Source organism: Macaca thibetana, chromosome 4, assembly GCF_024542745.1.
Source record: "Macaca thibetana thibetana isolate TM-01 chromosome 4, ASM2454274v1, whole genome shotgun sequence".
NCBI classification, from domain to species: domain Eukaryota; kingdom Metazoa; phylum Chordata; class Mammalia; order Primates; family Cercopithecidae; genus Macaca; species Macaca thibetana.
In genome coordinates, this window is record NC_065581.1 from 106,940,159 (window position 1) to 106,965,267 (window position 25,109).

Here is a 25,109-nt window from a genome sequence, read left to right on the forward strand (position 1 = left end):
TTAACTGCATACTATGATAAAGCCAGTTGTGAATTAGGGCTAAATATGCATTTATCTTGTCTTGTAGCCAGCAATGTTTACCATTTTTATAACAGTCACTACAAAATATTGTGTGTGTGTGTGTTTTTTTTTTTTTTTTTTTTTTTTTTTTTTTTTGAGACAGAGTCTTGCTCTGTCACCCAGGCTGGAGTGCAGTGGCGTGATCCCGGCTCACTGCAACCTCTGCCTCCTGAGTTTAAGCGATCCTCCCACTTGAGCCTCCTGAGTAGCTGGGTTTACAGGCGTGTACTACCATGCTAGGCTAATTTTTGTATTTTTAGTAGAGATGGGGTTTTGTCATGTTGCCCGGGCTATTCTCAAACGCCTGGCCTCAAACAACCCACCTGCCCTTGCCTCCCAAAGTGCTGGGATTACAGGCGTGAGCCAATGTGCCTGGCTTTGTCATGTCTATATTGAGATATAAAAAAATCTATAATCCTGTAATCGACAGCACAATCAAGGTACAAAATATTTATCTCACAAGAAATGAAAGGAGGAAAAAGTTCCCTCTTTCCCTTCTGTAAGTCAACCTCATGCCCACGCCACCCCCTGGCAACCACTGATCTGATTTCCGTTCATGTCATTTTACTTCTCTACAATGTCGCATGGAGTCGCACAGTATAGGCTTTCGTGCTTGGTTTCTTAGTGTCACACCTTTGACATCCATCCACACCGTTGCATGCATCTGTGCGTTCCCTTTCAGTGCTGAGTAGTAGTCCATTCTTGGATATGGTTTCTAGTTTTTGGCAATTATGAGTAGAGCTGCTAAAAATTTGTATACAGGTCTTTGTGTGGTAGGAATATGTTTCATTTTTCTTTGTAAAACCCTAGAAATGAGATTGCTTGGCTGTATGGTAAGTACATGTTTATAAGAAACTGCCAAACTGTGGCTGTACTATTTTGTATATATTCCCACCAAATACTGTGTGAGAGTTCTAACTGCCAGCACTTGATATTCCAACTTAAAAAAATTAGCTATTTGAATCAGTATGTAATAGAAATCAATGTAGCTTTAATTTTCATTTTCCTAATGAAAAAAAATTTTGAGCATTTTTCATGTGTTTATTTGTTGGTTATCATATTTAAGTAAGATCTTTTCTGTGAAAAACAAAGTTCTATTTCAATACAGCTTCTTTCAATTCTATCTTTCTACTTGGATCTATCATACAATGCTGCTCTTTTAGCCAGGGAAATGTATCAAGTAGTTAGATGATCACAAATACAGGTTCACTGAAATGAAAGCTGACTTACCACAAGTTGCATCAAGTCCTATTTGTGGGAATAAATACACAGAATTTGTTTTCTGAACTATATATAAGGTACCATATTTCTCTTAGGTCAATATGCATTTAAAAATTACTTAAAATGTAAAACTTACAATGTTACACAAAGTTTGTAAAAGAAGGAGAAAGACCTATTATCTTACCTTACAGTGTCACTTCAATGTTTCACTTTTGGTAGTTTTTTTTCCATTTATGTTACAACAATTATTGCCTTCCTTTTTAAAATTACAAAGTAATGCAAACTCAATGCAGAAAATATGGAAGCATAGAAACAGACAAAAATTATCCTTAGTCTCACCCCACAAGGATAATATACCAGGTACTGCTCTTAGGCATCAAATGGTCAACCCAATACCGGTCAAGCCTCAGGGCAGGGGGGAAGGAGTATCAGTGACTCTGGATTACTCTGCCTTAGCAGAATTCATTCATTTAAGAAAGAGTTATTAAGGGCCTCTTACATGCCAGGCTCTGTGCTAAATGCTGGGGATTCAGCAGTGAATGAAGACAAAGAGCTTATGTTCTAGTGGCAGGAGACAGGCAACTAAAGAAATCAAGACAATGTCATGTGGTGATGAGAGTGATGAAGAGAAACACAGGAGGGAGGACTCTGCAGAGTGGTGAGGGGAACGGAGCCATGTGCAAGCCGCTGCCTCTCCCGGGGCAGAAGTGGATCCCGGACCAGGGCTAACGTCAGAGGCAGACCCCAAGGATATGTGGGTATGCTCAGAGGCCAGCATCTGATGTCGAGGCAGCCAAGTGAAGAAGAGAGGCCTCCCAGGAGGCGAGTCTCACTGTCTGGTTCTGGGCAGGTGACTCTGGAAAGCTACCTGTTACTCCAAAGCTCAGTTTCCTCCTCTATAAAAAGGGTGTAATAAAAGATTCTCTATCTCATGTGGTTCCTGCAGGGAAAAAATATAGTAACTACTGTAGGACAACTGACAATGAATAGATAAAATCAGCCAAGGAATAGGCAAGAAAGTGTTCTTTTTATTTTTTTCGAGACAAGGTCTTGCTATGTCACCCAGATTAGAGTGCAGAGGTGCGATCTCAGCTCACTGCAACCTCCACCTTCCGGGTTCAAGTAATTCTCCTGCCTCAGCCTCCCGGGTAGCTGGGATTACAGGCGCATGCCACCACATTAGGCTAATATTTGTATTTTTGGTAGAGATGGGGTTTCACTGTGCTGCCCAGGCTGGTCTCAAACTCCAAGGCTCAAGCAATTCACCCACCTCGGCCTCCCAAAGTGTTGGGATTACAGGTGTGAGCCACTGCACTTGGCCTAAAAGGTGTTCTAATAACTGTATAATTAGTGAAAAGAAATTATCTTTACATTATCATATTGCATTATATGCCTAGTTTTACTTTCATCACGCACAGATACACAATTTATTTCTCAAATAGAAGAATGTATAAAAGGTAAGCACTGACATTAAAAAATACATAAAGAGTCCGGGCACGGTGGCTCATGCCTGTAATCCCAGCACTTTGGGAGGCCGAGGCAGGCGGATCACTTGAGGTCAGGAGTTTGAGGCCAGCCTGGCCAACACGGTGAAATCCCATCTCTACTAAAAATACAAAAAATCAGCTGGGTGTGGTGGCGGGCACCTGTTATCCTAGCTACTCCAGAGGCTGAGGCTGGAAAATTGCTGGAACCCAGGAGGCAGAGGTTGCAGTGAGCTGAGATCGCGTCACGGCACCCCAGCCTGAACAATATGGTGAGACTCCATCTTAAAAAAAAGAAATATATATATATATAAATAAAATATTATATATATATTATATATACATATACACACACACACACACACACACACACACACAGTTATTAACCCAACCCAACAGTCAACTGCAGTGTGAAACAGTCAAGTCTCTATGGTAAGAACCGAAGGTGTCTAAGCGTCAGAAGTGGCGGAGTCACACACGGCAGGGGCTGTGTCTCCAGGCTCAGTTGCTGTGCCCTGCACGCCCCACACAGACTGCAGGGGAAAGGCACCCCCTGCAGGTGGGCCAGGGAGGGTCCTGATCAGCCACCACTAACCACAGGCGGAGGGACCCTCCTCCAGGGTGGCTGGTGTGACTCTGGAGGATTTGTGAAATATGTCAACAGGTAATTTCCTTTTAAACATTCGAATAAATGGAAGAGCAACAGGTCTCAGGAAAAGGTACCTTGCTAAGAGGGCAAGTGAAGCTGCATGTCCACACCCTGCCTCTCTACGTGCCACCCACCGCTGTCTTAATGAACCCCACCTGACAGGGCATATACGGTGGTGGGCTCGGTCATGCGGTGAGGGCAGGGGGTGTGCCCCTCTTGAGTGCTGCAGATGTTAATTACTGCAGTAAAACAGCCTCACATTAGTCAAAATTAAAGTTGCTCGATTTTTTTTTCTCTGTTTTCATTTTAAGTTGATTTGTACTGTATATTTTCCTGAGTTTTTCTCCCTAATTCCCAGGTTTTGATAAAATCATGATGTGATGATCTTATCAAAATCATGATGATTATCAGTCTAAGAAAAATTCATGCTTAAGTCTTATAACTTGAAGGCTAGATTCAGGCATCACAAGAAGACTTGATTACATTCACCTCTCCTTTGCTATGCAACCATCTAATTCAATTTTTGCTTTTTCTAGTATTAGCAAGACAGATTTAGGAGATTTCCTTAGTCAAACGTAACAGTATAGAACAAGGAATTAATCCTTTTGCTTTGCACTGTCAATTTAACCAAAAAAACAAGGTGAAGATAAGAAGCTGTGGCCTCATCAAGTCTATCAACCTGTTTCAAGAAAACAATAAAATGAGCACACTGAAGGGACGAGTGACCTGCACAGAATCTAGTCTTTGGAACGTCAGAGAAGAGGATCTTGTCAATCTGCGGTACCATCCACGGGAAGTCTTTTGACCACACAAAATGAATCCATGTGGCAGACAGACCCCACCTGTGCAGAAGAGCAGCTGTATTTAAGTCAATTCAATAATAAGACTGAGGTTCTCTCATGCCTGTAATCCTAGAACTTTGGGAGGCCGAGGTGGCTGGATCATGTGAGCCCAGGAGTTTGAAACTAGCTTGGGCAACATGCTGAAACCTTGTCTCTATAAAAAATACATGTAATCCCAGCACTTTGGGAGGCCGAGATGGGCGGATCACGAGGTCAGGAGATCGAGACCATCCTGGCTAACACGGTGAAACCCCGTCTCTGCTAAAAAATACAAAAAAAAAAAAAAAACTAGCCGGGCGAGGTGGCGGGCGCCTGTAGTCCCAGCTACTCGGGAGGCTGAGGGAGGAGAATGGCGTAAACCCAGGAGACGGAGCACTGCACTCCAGCCTGGGCGACAGAGCGAGACTCCGTCTCAATAAAAAAAAACAAAAAAAACAAAAAAATTTAGCCCAGCGTGGGGTGCATGTCTGTGGTCCCAGCTACTAGAGAGGCTGAGGTGGGAGAATCCCTTTAGCCCAAGAGCTCGAGATTACAGTGAGTCAAGATTGCCTCACTGTACTTCAGATTGGGCGACAGAGTGAGACTCTGTCTCAACAACCAACCAACCAACCAACCAACCAACCAACCAACCAAAGACGGAGGTTCTGAACTTAGAAGAGTAGAGACTGAAATCCTGGGTCTCAGTGACTGCAGGGCCTATAAGGTACCCACAAGTAGCTAGTGGGCCCACAACTCTTGACATCTATACCTTGTCCCTCTAGAACCACAACAGTTTAAGAGTACTGCTGTGTAATTCACTAGTCTGGAACTGTATTCATTTCAACTGAATATCATTTCAAGTTTGCCTCTGTTGAACTTTTGAGACACATATAATGAATGAAGGGAAAAGGAAAATTTCTAGATGGCATCTAATTTATTTTAGTGAAAAAAAAATATTTAAACCCTTCTGAAAAATACCTTTGGCAAATTAATTTAGAAATAAAAGGTTCATGAGACTCACCTACTTGTAAGTCCTCTGCTTCCCAAGACACACACAATAAAAATTAGGCATAAACCCAGGTGTCAGCACAACCCATATGGCTGTATGTGGTGGCCCTACCCAGACTCCCATAGGCTAATACAGAGTGAGTGAGGCCTGGGAGGAATCCAGACTCAGAACTACTGTTACCTGCCCAAGGTAACTCGACTTACAGCAAAACTAAGGCCCGAGTGTTTATAATTTGTAACTAGTAACAACATGCAAAAAGTATTTCTGGATAGTCAGTGTGATAGACGTTCCTCTAGGGAATGCAAAAAACAAACAAGATAGTTTTGTCCTTAAGAAACAAAAAGGTTATGGATATGAAATTGATTTTAGCTCTCTTTTTCCCATACAAACTCACTTATTAATAATTAACATGCTAATTACATAATCCTTTCTATTTATTAAAGCAAGTCCCCACAGCCCTTTTCCTTGTAAACACTTTGCAAGGGTAGTTATTATTACATGTGCTTGCTTGAAGGTGGCAAAGTGCTGTTTCACAAAATATACCGTAATTACATATTTTTACACATTTAGATCGGCTTCATTTGTTTATTTAACAATTCAGATTTTATAGTATTAATGTACATTTCTAACATTCCCCCTTCTTCACACCACAGAAATTTTATTTTATTTTTTTGAGATGGTCTCACTTTGTCACCCAGGCTGTAGAGCAGTGGCGTGATCAGAGTTCACTGCAGCCTCAACCTCCTGGGCTCAAGTGATCCTCCGATGCCAGCCTCCCGAGTAGCTGGGATTACATATGTGTGCCATCACAACTGGCTAATTTTTTAATGTCTTTTTGTAGAGACAGGGTTTTACCATGTTGCCCAGGCTGGTCTCTAACTCCTGGGCTCAAGTGATCAGCCCACCTCAGCCTCTCAAAGTGCTGAGATTATGGACATGAGCAACATTCTTAATCTCTTCAGTATTTTTTTTTTTTTTTTAAAAAGACAGGGTCTTGCTCTGTCACCCAGGCTGGAGTGCAGTGGCACAATCTTGGCTCACTGCAGCTTCCACGTCCCGGGTTCAAGCGATTCTTGTGCCTCAGCCTCCTGAGTAGCTGGGACCACACCGGCTAAGTTTTGTAGTTTTAGTTGAGGCGGTGTTTCACCATGTTGCCCAGGCTGGTCTCGAACTCCTGACCTCAAGTGATCCACCCGCCTCAGACTCCCAAAGTGCTGGGATTACAGGCATGAGCCACCACGCTCGGTCAGATTTTTAATATATATTTCCATGCCTGTATTCTTAAGACGTTTCTTGCTCCATAAAGGCGAGTTGTTTGTCATTTTGGTTTTATATCCCTAGCGGCTCACTGAATGAATGAACTGGCAAGAGGGCAGTGCAGTTAAGGTGTGGGAGGCAACACCACCAGTGACTACGGGAGAGGCCCCTCGTCAGTTAGTTTCCATTGGTGGGAACCCTGGGCTAGCCACTTACTGTAACAGCTGTGGGATCATGGCCAAATCATTACACTTCTCAAGGCTTTGGTGTTCTCACTTATGAAATAGAGACAGCCTCAGAGGGCTTCCCGTTAATTAAGAGACTGGGTGAATCAGCCTGGGTTTGGATCCTGGTTTGACCATTGTAGTCACTGTGCATCCTGGCAAAACTGTTCACCTGTTCTGTGCCTCAGTTTCTTCCTCTGTAAAGTGGAGTAATAACAGCAACTTCTGTGAGGATTAAATGAGTTAATATAAAAAACATTTAGAAAACAGGACCCAGGACATAGTAGCATGTTCGATAAATGCTGGTGGTTATTACTAATAATTTTGGAAAAGCTGCTCATATAAAATGTGAGTAAAATGGTTGCGAAGTATTTGAAACTTCTTTAAAAAAGCAAAACCAGAAGCAAGCCATGAAGTGAAGAACAAAAACAGAAAAAGGAGACTGATGACATCTTGGGTGGCGGCATGAGTGAATCATTCCAGAGATATGAACACGTCTCATGTGAAGAAGGAAGATGAATATGTCACTATTCATCTGAGTAGTTAATCAAGAGGAGAAAGAAAAAACCCTTTACTTGGATCCCTTTCTAAAAGGATAACAAAGACGGAAAAAGCGAAGAGCATTTATTGAATTCAACAATCCATGTTGCAAATGTGATCTCCTGTTGCTGAGTGTCTGCTGAGGACAGGAGGCTCCAAGGGGGAAAAGGTGATGATTTTGAATTGGACATTGAGAGTACCAGGACCCTCACAGCACACAGCACTCAGAGCAGGAACCCAGCGGCACACATGCCTTGGAGGGGAACAAGGTGGCAGTGTCACTCAGGAGAGGAGAAAAGGGTGCATGGTGCTGGGAGGGGTGCCCAACTTTCAGGCACCAGAGAGTGCCGAGTGTGGGAATATCCTTCTCATTTCAGATCGTTTCTACGATTAACCTACACTCCAGGATCATGCCTTAAAACACTCCAACAAAAAGCTGAACTGTGACGCAGGAGCCCAGTGGGCTACCGTAACAGTAAAGGTCCTGGAACTGAAGCAAGGCTTTACTCACAGAACATTAGAAGTGGAAGCAACTTCCAATGCAATATAATCTCATTTTCTCGTTTTCTAGACAAAAAGCAATTCAGAAAGAGTAAGCAATTTTCCAAGGAGACACAGCAGTTTGGATAAGAACTCTCCTGGGCTCAGTGCTCTTAAATTAAGAGTCTTCACGTTCAGTGATAGCAAAAACCAGGGATTTAGTCAAAAAATAAATCCATTCTATAGTAATTTCCTTCCCTGCTATTAGTTCCTATAGCAAAAGTTCTTCCTTAGTTGTTCACAAAAGATTTACTAGATAGCCCAAGGCTCAGTCTTCACGTATGATGAGTAGAAAAAGAGGCTACAAGACTGAATTACTAAAGAGTATGGAGACAAATTTCAAAAAGCCCAGGAAGGGCTTATGGTCTTAAGAGTTAACTAGACCACCTTCACCCACACCCAGTTCTGAGAACAAGGTCTGGACCTTGCTTCCAATTACATTAGGAGCAAAAGCTCACATTTTCTGTGCCTACCACGACTTACAAACCACTTTTCCAACTGCTGCTAAGTTCTCTTCTTTCCATGACAGCTAAAGAAACCTGGCTTTGACAACACCCACCACGTTCAGTAAGGGTGGTGGGTAACCCACAGTCCTGCCTCTGCCCAGCAACAAACAGCTACATGTTATAGTTACTGGCGCTGACAGGGAACCAGCAGATCATTACTGCCGACTGGGACTGAAATTCCTAATGCTTACTGGAATTGCTAACGTGGAAAACTCTTGATGATGTGATATAAAGAGAATTGGGCAAAACCCAAGTCTCACTCTCAGGACAAGCCTGAACAAAGGCAGGAGAGGCTCTCTATAGATGTTTGCTTTCTTGGGTATCCCCATCGTCTTCCTACCAACAGAAATATTTGGAAAGTAAATATAACAAAGCCCTCTAAGGCCAAGAAACAATGCTCCATTGGTAGCACTGAAACTGTTTAAGATCTTTTGGAAAAAGATCTTCAGCACACAAGAAAAGAACTCGCTTTTCAAGCTGTAAAGTACTTTTCATCAGAAAGATGCGATTTTCTGAGAAACGGCAGGTAAAAAGGGAGGTGACTGGGCCTCACCTTATATTTGCCTGGCCTCATAGATGGGTTTGCTAAACAGCTGCAAACGCCTCTAGGAAATACCAAGGGTCTCCCCCAGGCAAACCTGGTCTTGTTGTAGAAGTGGTAAACATTTTACTATGGTTTCCCAGTGGCACTCATCATCTTCACCCGGAATGTTCCTGGTATTTTCAGAAGTGAGGGAACTCTGGGAATTGTGCCAGATTATCTCATTCTCTCTAAATTATCCATTAAAATCTAATTTAAATAAACAAAATAGAAGGAAGGTGGTAAATACAAATGTCTTATTGCTAAAAGTGACTTAGAAAAAAATATATATACATGTATGTTATATATATGTATACCTACACACATCAGGTTAAAAACCTTGATAAAAGGATTGTATGTGTATGTAACAGAACCTACATCCACTTCCAGGAAGAAGGAAGGCCAGTGGTGCGTGCTGGACATGATTCCACTTAGTTCTCCGCTCCTCCCTTACCTTCTCTTGTGAAAGACATGTAACCATTTCAGGCTTTGTCCTGTCTCCAAAGAGTCAGACTGGGGATGACTGGGAAAGTGAGAGCTACTGCTGACCTGATGCGGCACCTCGGAGAGAAACTGGGAGGGATGTGCGGGGCAATGCCGTCCTGAGCTGTCAGCTCAGGGTTTTGACAGAGATCACTAAGAGGGAGGGGCCAAACCAGAATCCAACCCAACAAAGCCCAAGTTTTACATCAGAAACCTTCTGAGAATGTGGCTTGTGTTTTTTTCTCTACGTTTAGAACCACGTCACAGAAGGTAGGGGTCCCCTACTTCATTAGCAACACAAGGATGATGAGCACTTACCCTAGTGTCTGATACATAAATGCTTAACCAATAGTGACTGTAATTATTGCTCCCGTCATTAGGGGCAACTAAAGTACTGTGGGCTTGTATGAACCTCACAAACCTGTCAGGTAACAGATAATGGATCTTACGATATGTTCACAATATTAAAATCCTGAAGGATTTTAATATTAAGATATTTAAATCCTTAATTATTTAATATTAATATTAACACATTAAGAAAACTTCTACAACTTGCTGCCATGCATTTAGGAGAAGCTTTGGTTTTACCTTGTGGTCCATACTGGCTCATCTGTGGACCGTAAGTCCCACTTGAGTTACTCTGCTGAAAGCTACTGATTCCAGCATGCATCTGGCCCCCAGGAGAAGGATGAGGCGACATGGATGGTCCTGTCTGTTGAGGTCCATACTGAGCCATCTGAGGGTTTCTTTGTGTGCCTGCCATAAAACCTAAGTGGGAAATAAATGGAAACATATAAATGCAGGTGTTTCATAATCTCTGCATACATAAAAATGGACATGGACTTATGTGGCAGGTGGCAGGGGATAAGGCTGGTACCATGAGATTTTCTTAAAAAACAGCTAAAGACATCTCAATTCGGCGTGGACAGTCTGGAAGGTGCCCTGGTGAAACCCTGGTCCTAACCCTGAATTCCCAAGAGGACTCCCAGGAAGCCAATGGCTTGTGGACTTAAAGTAGGGAGGGGAGGAGGGGGAGCAAAGGCAGATGACCTCCCCCTCTTTTGCAGATAAAGTTCCTACAAAAAGTAACAGTGACCGACTGCTGTACTGCAAACTTCTGCCCCTGCCAGGCTGGCCACGCCGTGCGTGCCCCCTCCAGGCCTTTGCTCACTGCCCAATCCCTGGGACGCAGCTCTCTGGTTACTCAAAAATCCTACCCTTTAGACCCAAGGTACCAGCTCTTCCCTGCACAGAGCTGTTTTTCTCCCCTCTGGTGTCCTCAAGCAGTAACCGTTAAACTTGGCTCCTAAAGGGCCTGCAGACTTCTAATACCTGACTCGCACCACCCCCACAGGCCAACTGCAAACGGCTGCAGGCTTGCACTGTATTCTGCTGCGCCCCAGCAGAACCTTTGACTTTCTCCTTCAAATCTGTTGGGTCTTGGGACTTATCTACCTCTGTAACTGGTACGGCCACTCCTCCAAATGCTCCCTCAGACACATGGGACACCCACAAGGTCAGCCTTTCCTTCTTTCCTCTAAGTGTGATCCATCCATCAGCACGTCCTGGTGACTCCGCTCTGACACAGATGGTGCGAGGTCCTTCTTCCTTATTTCTACTCCTACCAAAGCCAGCCCCAGTCGTGTCTTCTGCCCACACCACAGCTGTACGACCGACCACTCAGCCTTGCTAACCCCAGTCTTGCTCCTTTTGGTTTATTTTCCTCAAAGGTGGCAGAATAACTTTCAGGAATACAAAAGGAAATGAGAGCATATCTCTCCCCTGCATAAAACTCATCAAAACTGGCGGGCATGGTGGCTCATGGCTGTAATCCCAGCTCTTTGGGAGGCTGAGGTGGGTGGATCATGAGGTGAGGAGTTCAAGACCAGCCTGACGAAGATGGTGAAACCCTGTCTCTACTAAAAATACAAAACTTAACCGGGCATGGTGGCAGGTGCCTGTAATCCCAGCTACTCGGGAGGCTGAGGCAGGAGAATCCCTTGAACCCAGAAGGCGGAGGTTGTAGTGAGCCAAGATCGTGCCCCTGCACTCCAGCCTGGGCCACACAGTGAGACTCCATCTCAAACATAACAAAACAAAACAAAACAAAACATCATGAAGACTTCCCACTGGCGCTAGAATAAAATGCACACATGTGACCTTGTCTGTGAGACCTTGTGAGCTCTGGCCGCTGCCTTTCTCCCTTTAGCCCCATTTCCTAGAGCTTTCTCCTGCTCCGCTGCCCTGCAGGTCCCAGAGTTCCTAGAAGACAACATCATGCTTCTTCCCTCGGCAAAGCCTCTCTCCCCGATTCCCTCCTCCCAGCTGGCCCACGATCTGCTCTCCACGCCGCTAGGTCATTCTCATCCTTCAGCCCTCCCTCCACACCCGGTCAGAGGCCACACCAACCCTTGTCCTTTCCCACTCACCTTCCTTCGGAGCACTTTTCATAATCACTGGTAATCACTTTATTTGGACTCACTTATCATCCCTCTTCCCCACTAAAACATTAGGTCCACGAGGGCAAGGATCACACCTGGGTTCACTATCGTATCCTCGGTGCCTAGCAGAGCACTGTGGGACGTGGTGGCTAACAAAAACTATTGTTTTTTAAAAAATGAATGGACGTTTAATTCTTCATGCGCCCAACGGAGTGCTGAGTACAACACGAGGTGCTTGGTGGGTAGATGATTCAAATGGATAAAGAAAACACTTCTTTATGTGTCACTGGAAAGCCAGGTACATCCACTTTCAGGAGTCCAGGCAAATAGAAGTGAGTTCATAGACGGAGCTGTGAAATACTCATTAGGACAAAGAGGACCCCAAATCAAGACGGATTTGAGAAAAAGCTGACGTTATCCATCTAGCACGCTGACAAAGGACAGTTTGAAAAACAACTCTCAGAACACAGGGTTTTGTGCTGGGGAGAGGGGCCCACATTACCAGGTGAAGGCTCTAGCTGGAGACGGGCAGGTTTCTGCTCCAGGAGAACCTAAAGCAGTAGCTTCCAAAGAAAGTCCACTGAGGCAGCTGGAGGGTAAGATAATCCTAGATCTAAGGTTGGCTTAAGGAGGTTAAACGGCATGTTGTATTTACAAAAGTGGCCACAGTTTACATTTCAATTAAAAAAAAGATATTCTAACGTCGCTTCTGTTTAAAGAGATAGACATAAAATAAAAGTAAGTTGAACTATTTCTTATTATCCTATTTAACTTATTTATAAAGATAAGCCTTATGAAATTGAGCTCAATTGGCAGCTTCCAGATATAAACCATCATAGAAAACATTTGCTTTTTCAATCTGAAAACAAACAGAAATCAGCGCACTAAAATTACTATGAATGATTGCATCTTAAGATGTTACATGAAATATTTATCTAAGCTTTACTATAAAATTCTCAAGTGTTTCAGATAGAGTCCTGTTTAATCAAAAAATGTGTTTCCATTTCACAGCGATCATGTGGGTCTCCCCCTAAGTTCTTTGAAAATAATGATTGCTTTTTCTTCCTTAGTTAAGGAAAATAACACAGGCCCTTTAATTAGCATTAAATTTCACTCCAACCATGAAGGTATCCATGCCAAAGGGTTTGGAAGCTCTGATAGTATACTCTCTCTCCCTATATTATTTAAATATATACATAAATATATATATTTTATTTAAATATCTATCTATCTATCTATCTACCTATTTTTTGAGATGGAGCCTCACTCTTTTGCCCAGGCTGGAGTGCAGTGGCATGATCTCGTCTCACTACAACCTCTGCCTCCCAACCTCAAGTGATTCTCCTGCCTCAGCCTCCACAGTAGCTGGGACTACAGGTGCACGCCATCATGCCCAGCTAATTTTTGTAATTTTAGTAGAGACAGGATTTTACCATGTTGGGCAGGCTGGTCTCGAACTCCTGACTGCCAGTGATCTGTCTGCCTCAGCCTCCCACAGCAATGGGATAGCAGGCATGAGCTATAGAGCCCAGCAGTATAGGATATTCTTAAGTTTTTGCGGCCTCTGCGACACTCATTATAGGCTTAAGGTTTGTTCAAATGAGTGCTAAGAATTCTTACCTAGGCGACTTATTTATTTTTCTCTTTCCTCAGGCCTTAAAAATACATATGTAATGTTCCACTTGAACTATCTCAATTTACTGGCGTTTTACATAAAATCACATTTGCAAAAAGGAGGTGGAGTTTCCAAAAGGAGATAAAATCTAAAAGGGAATTCAAATGAGGCTGCTTTACAGCATCAACTTCCCATACCTTAGGGGACAAAGTTCTACTGGGTGTGGAACTTACCTCCTTACAAAGAAATTAAAACTTGAAAGCTATTTTTTTCTTTGTATCACTTACGTTTGCAATGGCACCAATTAAAAGAGCTTCCTGAAATCTTGTTTTCTGTTTTTGGTGAGACTCACCCCTTTCCCTGTGTCCCCCAAACCATGAAAGGGGAAGCTGACACATTTCCCTGACTCCTTTCTAAGCTAGCATCATCTAACGGCAGTGGACTGCGAATGGAAGGCATAGACTGCGGTCTTGTTTGTGTCATGAGCTCTGAATCTAGTAGGGGAGACAGATATGTAAGTAAATGGACTGCAGTGGGTATTGAATACAGCTTGCTGTATGACTTTAGGCAAATCATAACTGTTTGGGTGAGGGAGAAAGGACAAGATGGAGGAAGGTGAACAAGAAGGCACAATCCATGTTGCTTCCGGGTTCTTCCTCACCAACTTTCCCGCGCGCGGGAAAATGCAGCCCACGCCCGGGAAGATGCAGATCAACCGAGCATGCGCCAGGTGACGTCAATCCAAAGAGATCGAAACTTACCCGGCCACGCCTACGTAGACGCCCCTATCACACCCTTATCCCGCCCACTGCCCTCCCCCTTCCAGTACCAATGCATAAAAGTCCGCCGCCAGCAGGAGCCGGCGTGACTTCTTCGGCCCCCGCATTCGTGGACCGGGGAACCTCACCCGAGAGCCGGGCGCGACTTCCCTGGCCCCCCACACCTGAGGACCAGAGAACCTCGCCCGAGAGTGTGCGCATATTTGCAATAAAAGACTGCCACTTTCTTATGTACTTTGGCCTCATGTTTAATTATTTAGCTCTCCTAAATTAAATTAAATGAAACAAGACAGTTGGTGCCGAAACCTGACCCAGGAGGAGACCCTTCCTCAACATCCGTAGGGGTCTAACGAACCTCCTCCCCAGTGAACCGGCTGCCAACCCAACCAGCCACCAACACCGAACAAGTGTTCCAGCCTCCCACTGGTGCCGCTCTGAGAATTTCTTCTTCGGTGAGTACTCCCCTTTGTTAACCATCTCCGTCCGTTTCCGTGTCCTTGGCCTAGAGTCGTACGCATGCCCAAGGACGTAGCCACCCTGTGGCGCAGTGAGGTCTTCAACCCGTAGACGTCTGTCTTGAAGTTCTTCAATTCTCCGTTAGTGGCTCCAGGAGCCCCCGGTCTCCAGCAGCGGCAAAGGACACTTTGCCACTGTGTGAGGTCGGTTTCCATTTCTGGTGGTTAAACAATGGGAACCTCACAATCGAAAATCCCTAGGAACACCCCCTTAGGGTGTCTCCTCCAAAACTTGGAAGCCTTACTTCTAGCTCAAGATTTAAAATGAAAGCAGCTAATTTTCCTCTCCACTGTGGCATGGCTGCAGTATAAATTAGACAACCAATCTCAATGGCCACCAGACGGCACACTTGACTATAACATTCTATTAGATCTCTCTAATTCCTGCCAAAGGCTTGGAAAGTGGTCAGAGATTATCTATGTCCAAGGCTTTTCGGACTTGCGCTCTCGCTCAGACCTGTGCGCCCAGTGTTCAATGGCCCAAGTCTTGTTAGTTAAAACCCAGCCCTCGGCGCCCACACCACAAGCAGAGGAAGATTCTACTTCCATCTCAGACGAGGCTGACGGCGGGGCACCTCCCTCCCGACCTACCTACCCCCCTCCCTATGCTCCTCCTACCGCCCCTCCCTCAGCCACTCCTCTTACCTCTCCCATTTCCGCCCACACTCGCTCCAAGACCGCGGTAGCGGCCCCCACTAGTCAGCCCTCTACAGGTCAGCCTGCCCCAACCCCCTCTACCAGTCAGCCTGCCTCAAGCCCCTCTACCGGTCAGCCAATCTCAACCTACCCGACTGGTCAGTCTGTTTCAACCTCCCCTGTTAGTTTGTTGGCCCCCCTCTGAGAGGTCACCGGAGCCGAAGGACTAGTTAGAGTCCATGTCCCTTTTTCCTTGGTAGACCTTTCCAAGATTGAAAAACGGCTCGGCGACTTCTCTGCTAACCCCACCCTATATTCCAAGGAGTTTCGATACCTATGTCAGGCATATGATCTAACCTGGCATGACTTACAGGTCATTTTGTCCTCCTCCCTTAACCCAGAGGAAAGAGAGTGTATTCTTGCAGCCGCCAGGCAACATGCAGATCAATGGCATTTAACTGACGCCACCGTCCCGTTAGGAAAGATGGCTGTCCCATCCATAGAACCAGATTGGGATTACCAGCCACAGCAGCCCGGCCGCCATAGGAGAGACATTATGGTTCAATGTCTCTTGGCCGGTATGCAGGCAGCCTCTAACAAAGTGGTCAATTTTGATAAACTAAAGGAAATCATCCAGCACCCAGATGAGAACCCGGCTTCCTTCCTAAATCGCCTTACAGAGGCACTAGCCCAATTTACTCGGCTAGACCCCACCTCCCCAACCGGAGCAGCTGTCCTAGCCTCCTATTTTATCTCCCAGTCAGCCTCAGATATTCGAAAAAAGCTAAAAAAGGTTGAAGATGGGCCTCAAACCCCCATACAGGACTTAGTAAAATTGGCCTTTAAAGTTTTTAACTCCAGAGAAGAAGCAGCTGAGGCCGCAGAGCTAGACAAGGAGAAAAGAAGGGCTGTGCTTCAGGCGCAAGCTCTAGTGGCTGCCCTCCAACCAGCACTGCCCACTCTGCCGGCAGGGAAGACACAGGGCAAGTCTCCCAAGGGCTCCTGCTATAAATGCGTAGACCTAGGACACTGGGCAAACCAGTGTCCCCAGGCCAAGCCGGCCACTCCGTCTGGCCCATGCTTTAAGTGTGACACAACTGGGCATTGAGAAAAAAGGTGTCCAAATCCTCGCCTGCCTACCACGCCATGCCCAACCTGCCAACAGGAAGGACACTGGAAGTCTGATTGCCCCGCCAGCAGGGCAGGCATTGCACCTCAACGTGGTGCCTCTCCTCAAGGGTCGGAAAGCTCCTTCCAGCTCCTACACCTGGACGACGACTGATGGTGCCCACACTCGGAGACCCCTGTCACCCTCGCCGAGCCTAGGGTAACTCTACAGGTAGCGGGTAAGCCAATTTCTTTTCTCATCAATACGGAGGTTGCCTATTCTGTTTTTTCAACCTATGGAGGTCCTAGCCAGCCATCCACTATCTCAGTAGTTGGGGTAGACGGTAAACCGTCCAACCCTCACCAGACCCCAGTGTTAAGTTACTGCCCGACTATGCATGCTTTGCCCACTCTTTCCTCATCATGCCCTCTTGTCCTACCCCCCTCTTGGGACGAGACATCTTAACCTAACTCAAAACATCTATTCCCCTTCCCTTTCTCCAGGTGACCAGGTTCTACTCAAGGATCAATACCCTTCTCAAATTTTCCTGCTTCCTCACCATACTTCATCTTAACTTAACTGACTTTTCCCTCATAAACCCCATAGACACCCTCCTTCCCGACCCATCCCCCAACCAGTAGGTTTCCCAACTTTTTACTCTCATAGAAGACCTAGCTTGGCAAGGTGCCCTTTGTGATTTCCTAATTCCCATACTAATCCTCTGCCTTATGTTATGTCTTGCTCCCATTTTAATAAAATTTCTCCGAGCCAAGGTCCAAGAGATCACCCGAGTCACCTTCAACCAAATGCTCCTGCATCCCTACACCCAACTGCCAACCTCAGACCCTAACTACGCCCCCTAACAGCAGGAAGCAGCCAGACAGACAACGGTGCCCCAAATTCTTATAATCAATAATAGGTTGGACTGTTTGGGTGAGGGAGAAAGGACAAGATGGAGGAAGGTGAACAAGAAGGCACAATCCATGTTGCTTCCGGGTTCTTCCTCACCAACTTTCCCGCACACGGGAAAATGCAGCCCACGCCCGGGAAGATGCAGATCAACTGAGCATGTGCCAGGTGACGTAAATCCGAAGAGATCGAAACTTTCCTGGCCACGCCTATGGAGACGCCCCTATCAGGCCCTTATCCCGCCCACTGCCCTCCCCCTTCCAGTACCAATGCATAAAAGTCCGCCGCCAGCAGGAGCCGGCGTGACTTCTTCGGCCCCCGCATTCCTGGACCGGCGAACCTCACCCGAGAGCCCGGCGCGACTTCCCTGGCCCCCCACACCTGAGGACCAGAGAACCTCGCCCGAGAGTGTGCGCATATTTGCAATAAAAGACTGCCACTTTCTTATGTACTTTGGCCTCATGTTTAATTGTTTAGCTCTCCTAAATTAAATTAAATGAAACAAAACAATAACCTCTCGAAGCTACAGTCCCGGATCCTGTGAGGATCAACTGAAACAACATGGAAAGTGTCCTATAATCCGTAATGTGATGTACAAAAAAAGCAAGACATTATAATGTTAATGTTTGGTTTATAAACTCCCAAAAATATCTTTTAACATGGATAGCCTATACATTCAGATGGAGCTTCCAGCTGGGATGAACAAGTTTTTATTTCTGCATGTTTTTTATTTAAATGTCTGGAATCCACATTACTCCAGCACTTAGGTAACTGTGTACAAATTATAAAAGGTTAAAAAGGGTGTATTATGGGAAGTACCTCTCACATCCCTGAGTTCCCCTGGCCAAAGGCAAATGGTTTTTCAATGTATTCTTTCAGAGATACTGTATAATTTGTGGTTGTGTTTGTATTTCGGTTATCATGAGTCAATGTGAACATGTTAAACAACTGTCTTTACTTCCTTTTCTATAAATGTCTGTTTATATCATTTGCCTCTTTTTCTATTGGTCACTCTCTCTCTTGAATATGAAGTATTTCCTCTGGCAGGTACAGCTCCTATTACCAGATGAATGGCTACATGGCTCACCCAAACCTCTGTATCTGCAGTCCTGTGAAAAGCTGGTCTTTCAGTTGGGGTAGTAATGGCATAGACCATATATTGCCATAAGAGGAAATGGTATGACCTGACTTGCATTTGTTTTCTTTTTGAGACAGCGTCTCTCTATGTTGTCCAGGCTGGTCTCAAACTCCTGGCCTCAAGCGATCTTCCCACCTCAGCCTCCCAATTAGCTGGAACTCCAGGCGTAGGCCACCATGCCTGTTGCATTTTTGAATGCTAACCCTACTGTAATAAGCATCATGAAGAAAGGATTGAAGTGGAGAAAGGTTACATGTGAGAGGACCAGTTAGGAGACAGATATGTGACACATAATAGAAAATCACAATTAAATGCCAACACTAGCTAATCCTACTAAAAAAGTATTCGATTATGGATATTTTTAAAGGTTATTGAATATTGCCATAATCTCCGAAACAAATTGATAAAAAATTAGGAGACAGAAGTTAGCTAAAAATGAAGTATTTCTATTCATCCTAAATACAGAAATGATGCAGGTCTATCAGCACTTTCCTCATTTGTAAAATGGGGGCAATCACATCTATCTCATAGGGTTGTAGTGAGGATTAACGGAGATAAACATGCATAAAAGGGCCGGCTCACAGGAAGCTTTCAACAGCAATAGCTTTTTTGTTTCTTTTTTTTATCTGAGATGAAGTCTCGCTGTGTCACCTAGGCTGGAGTGCAGTAGAGCAATCTTGGCTCACTGCAACCTCTGCCTCCTGGGTTCAAGCGATTCTTCTGCCTCAGCCTCGTGAGTAGCTGGGACTACAGGCATGGGCAACCACACCTGGCTAATTTTTGTATTTTTTTGTTTTTTGTTTTTTTTTGTTTTTTTTTTTTTTGAGACAGAGTCTCACTCTGTCACCCAGGCTGGAGTGCAGTGGCACAGTGGGGCGATCTTGGCTCACTGCAACTTCCGCCTCCCAGGTTCAAGCGATTCCCCTGCCTCAGCCTCCTGAGTAGCTGGGATTACAGGAACCTACCACCATGCCTGGCTAATTTTTTTTTTTTTTTTTGTATTTTTAGTAGAGACTGGGTTTCACCCTATCAGCCAGGACGGCCTCGATCTCCTGACCTCAGGATCCACCCACCTCGGCCTCCCAAAGTGCTGGGATTACAGGCATAATTTTTGTATTTTTAATAGAGACAGGGTTTAACCATGTTGGCCAGGCTGGTCTCAAACTCCTGACCTCATGATCTGCCCGCCTCAGCCTCCCAAAGTGCTGGGATTACAGGCGTGAGTTCTTGTCACTATTATAGATTCAAACAGGGGTACAGGACAGGTGGCATGGTAACCAAGAGAGCACTGGGTGAGGATCTCATCCTGGCCTCCAAGTCTGCTGTGCAGATTCCAGCCAGTGACTTGACCTTTCTGGCCTCAGTTTCCTCACCTGCACTCAATAGTTGCAGGGGCACTTCCAGCTATAGGTGTGTGTGATTCTGGTTTAAACGTTTTTCTTTCCTAGGAAGAAATCTAAATCAAGTCTGTAATTTCCAAGTATACTTATTTGGAAGGTAGTTCTTTTCTTGTTTTGTTAAATTTTTATTTTTGAAAGAAATACATTTTAAAATGTTTCCCAAGAAATCAGATTTCAACTAAGAATTTTCTTCCTATTTATGGTGACATATTTGTTTGATTGCATCTTGCTTTTTTCAGAACATTCTTCTAAGATGGTGTCTTGTAACAGAGTTTGCGAATAGCAAGCCTGACAGCTGAGGGAATGCAGCTGCGTCTTTAAAAGGTGTGACCTTTTCTAGTCATAAGCCATCTGAGTTTAGAGTACCACACTTTCTAGTAAGGGAAATTCAGAAAACAGAAAAAGAATTTCCTGTATATTGTGAAAGTATATTGAATTACTAAGTGTATTATGGAATTATAGGGTCCCAAGTAAATAACATGGGAAAATTCTAGACAAAGCACTAAATTAGATATTATCTACATGATACAAAGCAAAGTTTCTTAGAAACCTCATATGAAAATGTGATTAATACATTCATCTGTAACATAAATCTGCACCAGGTTTCTGACGGTGAATTTCCTCGTTTGGAGTCCTTCGCGCATGCTCACACAGTCACCGAACTTGTATTACCACATTCCAAACGCAGAGTCAGCCTTCTGATGTGGAAAACCAGACTACCCTTTCTGCCCTTTAGGGGAAAGAAAAATCAAGCAAAAGAAAAATCCTCAGAGAGAAGGTAAGGTAGTGGAGTAGGAGAAACACACCCACTATGGATTTGTTTGGAAGCAGATCTGTTTAGAGGCTGCCTCTCCTGCTCGCTGTGTGGGTCCACAGGCTCCTTTGTAAGTGGAGAACGCACATCTCACTCTGGCTTACAAGATCATTCACCCTGAGAGTCAAATAAGAAAAATCCATGCAAAAATGCTTTGCTAAACTGAAAACCACCATGAAAACGCTACACAAAGGCATTACTATTGCCTTTATAGTGATTCTGTGAGCCCTTTATTCACTGTGTGGGTTTCTATCTAAGCTATCAAACTGGTAACTTAATCCACAGTAATGTCACACAAATCTTCTACCGGCATGCACCTATTTCACTCTAACATTCTGGGAACTGTGGTAAGACTAAGAGAGTATTTTTTAAAAAGCAAAAGATGTGATCCTTGCCCTTGAGGAACTGAAATTTTAGTTGAACAGAAAATAAAAGCCCATCAATAGGGGAAAATAATGAATTAAAATTACGAAGCAAGGTATAACTTTGTATGAGACAAAAAAAGTAACATCTCAGTCAACTAAATACCACCTCCTTTCTCTTCCATTTCTGGGTCATTCACGAGGTGCCAGGGGCATGATGAGCCAAGCACAGGCAACATCTACCCTCATGGAGTTAACATTCCCGTGGGAGACACAGGCATCTCACAAATAACTCAAAGTCAGTGTGTGATGCGGAGAACCGAAGTGCAGGTGCTATGAGAGTATCAGGGGAAGACCCAATTTAGACTGGGAGGGTGGAAGGTTTCCTTGAGGAAGTCACATTTCAGCTGAGACCTGAACAATGCATAGGAAGGACCTGGGCAAAATCTGGCCAGACAGTTTCTGAGACGCTCCACTGCGACCAGTGGGTGTCATCCAAAGTGCATGTCCCCAGGCATGGACTTGGAAGCTAAAGTTCCTGCACTCATTTGAGTCTAGAGGCCACTGGAGGTGCCCTTGTATTTGGCTGGTTTAGAATTTTACCTTCTTCAAACCATCTGTAGCTCAGCTACCAACTATCAACAAACGAGCACCCACACCACAAGAAAAGCCAGCACTGATGACTTCCTGCCCTCTAAGCTTTGAGCATCTCCAGCCAGGCCCCAGGCTTATTGGTTTCCTCCTCTAAGAAGAAAACCTTCTGCTTGTGCCCAAGGCTGGTGCTTACACTTAGGCGCTGAACCGCCTTCCGCATCTCTCAGGGATCTGTGTTCATTCAAAAACCACTCACTGTCTCTTGACTCCTCAACTGGCTGAAGTTAGCCCAGCACACAAGTCTGCCACCCTACCCTGGACACGCAGTCAGCAGGTGCTCCCACTCTGGTTCCATCACTTAGGCTCTGAGCTCCCTGTAGCCCCTGGGATGCTTCAGACCTGCAAGTCCCTGCACATCCAGTCACTCAGCAAATATGTATAAACTTAGCAAATCTGCATTCTCAGGTTCTAGGTAAGGTGCCATTCCCTGGCCTATGAGCAGCTGATCTTTAATGAGCATATATTATATGCTAACAGCTTGTTCATTTCATCTTCAAATCAACCTAAAGACATTGAGGCTCACAGAGGTTGATTTGTGAGGCCACTTTCAAACTTCTTTTTTTTCAACAATCCATACTTTAGAGACATATTTTATGTCATGATCCAATGTGCCTGAGTATATATTTACATACTTACACATACTATTCACATACACTCTACATTTCCCAAAACAATGTCGACCTTTATTATGTACTACTACACTCTGATATTTTACATACCATGGAAAGATCCATTAATGGGAGGCATAGCTTAAAAAACAAGCTGGTGTGCTGTGTCCTTTGCTGCAGCTGTTTTTACAGATGTGCCTAGAAGGCCACTTGCCTTCATACAGCTGATGTACACCTGTTCTGTATGACTCTGTTACTGCTATCTTCCATGACACTCCTTGCCCTTCCAGGAAAGCAGTCACTTTTATATGCTTGAAAAGCACCACAAATGTTAACTGTGGCCAGGCAGTTAGTACACTGCTATCGTTTTTTGCGCAACTGTCTCTCTCATCAGACTACAAGTTCCAGAGGCTCTAAAACACACTCTCCTCTCATCTGCCCAAGCAAGGTATCTGGCCTAGAGGTAGAACCAAAAACATGTTGTCTTAGTGAACACAATAAACCATCTTCATTCTGACCCATTTGTTTTCACTTTACAAAAGCAGCTTAATAAATTGGATTGTTTCGTTCTTCATCTCACGGTGTTTTCAAAGAATCATTTCTGAGGAAAGGGAGACAGCTGTCCAAGAAAGGACTGTTGTGAGAAGGAATAACTGATAGCTGACAGCAAGGCAAGGAAGAAAAACGAGTCTACTAGGCCAGAAAGCACAATTATTTCCATGGTCTAAATATCTATCAGACGCATCCACCCTGTGCATCTCCACAGCCACTGCGAAGCTGTGAGGAGTGAGGGCTCTGCAGATCAACTGCCTGGGCCAAATTGTGGCTTCACCACTTACTAGTTCAGCAGCTGTGGGCACGTAAGTAACTGCAAAGCATCACTTTCCTTTTCTGAAAAATGTGGATGACAACTGAGCCTACCTTGTAAGATTAAATGAGAAAATGTGTAAAGCACACAGCTCAGTGCTTGCACACACTAGAGGTTTAATAAATGATAGCTACTATTATTCATATTATTTTTAATGCATTCTACCATTTATTTCCTGTGTGAATGACTCCAAGTTTCCAAACTAATTTCTCTTGCCAGGTTTCCCTACATGCCATTCATCAGTGAAGCCAGAAAATGTTGCGAAGTCCCTGGATGGTGGTTAATCTCTGGAGGTGCAATGCCACACCTGTGGGCCTCCTGGCACGCCTTCCGAGGCTGCCCCGAGGGAGCGGTGGCTCTGGGCTGGGCCTGCCTGTCCCACACCTCCTCTACAAGGCCAGCTAGAGCTGAGGGGGATCCTGCCTCACTTAGCTCACTATGCAGAAAGCCCTGTGCCCTTCCAGATAAATGGTTCCAGGAATAATTGGCCGGCCATGTTATTTGGCTCAGAAAAGCTCAGCTTGTCAGTTTTAGGCCACTCAACCAACAGCTATAGTACTGATTAGCTCTGGGCGGCCTAAGATGCAGCATACATCCTTCCTGATCTGGCAGATTCCCCAGAGTTTGCTTCTCTCTCTCTCTCTCTCTCTCTCTCTGTGTGTGTGTGTGTGTGTGTGTATGTGAGAGAGAGACAGACAGAGAGAGAGAGATCTCAAAATCCCCGTCAAGTACCTGAATAGACTCTCAATGTCAGGAGAAGGGCCCTGACTTCTGGTTACCATGGGATCTCAAGCACCCATGGCAGTGAGTAGCTTGATAAACGTTTGTCTTAATGGATGGAACAACCCATTAGGTTTTTTGTGGGGATTAAAGGAAAATCAGTCTGAACTAAGACGACTATTCCCAGCCAGGTGTGGTGGCTCACACCTATAATCCCAGCACTTTGGGAGGCTGAGGCGGGTGGATCACCTGAGGTCAGGAGTTCAAGCCTGGCCAACATGGTGAAACCTGGTCTCTACTAAAAATACAAAAAAAATTAGCTGGGTGTGGTGGTGGGCACCTGTAATTCCAGCTACTTGGGAAGCTGAGGCAGGAGAATCACTTGAACCTGGGAGGCAGAGGTTGCAGTGAGCCGAGATCGCGCTACTGTACTCTAGCCTGGGACAGGGTAAGACTCCAACTCAAAAAAAAAAAAAAAAAAAAAAAAAAAGAAGACCGTTCTCTTTCTAGCTGTAAGTTAGAGCACGCAGGACCCTGGCCTAGGAAACGGTGCCCTGGCAGGTTCTGCTGCCCCAGAGCTTGTGTGAAGGTATAAGCCCGACCTGGGCAGGTTCGTTTCCACCACCTGCTAAGGGGCGAATCACTTGTCCTCAAGTTCATTCCGACGTCACATGGTGTTAATTTAGATAATGGATTATAATACAACTTGATAACTGTTTGAATTCCATATTTGGTATATCTAATAGCTAAAGACAGGGGTAGTGGTGGGCTGCCAGGATATTCCGTGGAGTCATTCAGCCTGCATTTTGAAAGGACTGTTTTATTTAGGGGCATTCTCCTGTGAATAGTAATATTAGCATCAGTGAAAAATTCCTACTCCAACAATCCATTCTCGTTACATGGCAATGTAAGCGGTGTTCACGTAAGTCTAGGGAAAACGCTACTTCAATCTCTATTATGGAGACCTGTGTTAAAGACTAAGCCAAAAGACATTTTTCTTCTATCAATTAAAAACAAGAAATCTCTTCACTGCCCTCTTGGAAAACTGGCCTAGCTGGCCTAATGACAAGCCAGTCGTTGTCACAGGTGCTTAAGACCCAGTGGTAAACAAATTACCATTTCTAAAACATGTCCCTGTGTTATTCTTAGATAAGTGAGTTTTCCAGAC

The 25,109-nt window shown here is 44.7% G+C and overlaps 1 protein-coding gene across 8 annotated transcripts in view; it reads right to left on the minus strand.

Moving 5' to 3' along the window:
• ARID1B (AT-rich interaction domain 1B) overlaps nucleotides 1-25,109 on the minus strand; it is a 445,627-nt gene that overhangs the window by 67,774 nt on the left and 352,744 nt on the right. For 7 of the 8 annotated variants that reach the window (XM_050786686.1, XM_050786683.1, XM_050786680.1 and 4 more), the window contains one exon: nucleotides 9,963-10,142. The exons of the other annotated variant lie outside the window; for it this stretch is intronic. In XM_050786686.1, the coding sequence (XP_050642643.1) occupies nucleotides 9,963-10,142 (180 nt within the window). The remainder of the gene's footprint in view (nucleotides 1-9,962; nucleotides 10,143-25,109) is intronic. 8 annotated transcript variants of the gene reach the window in all.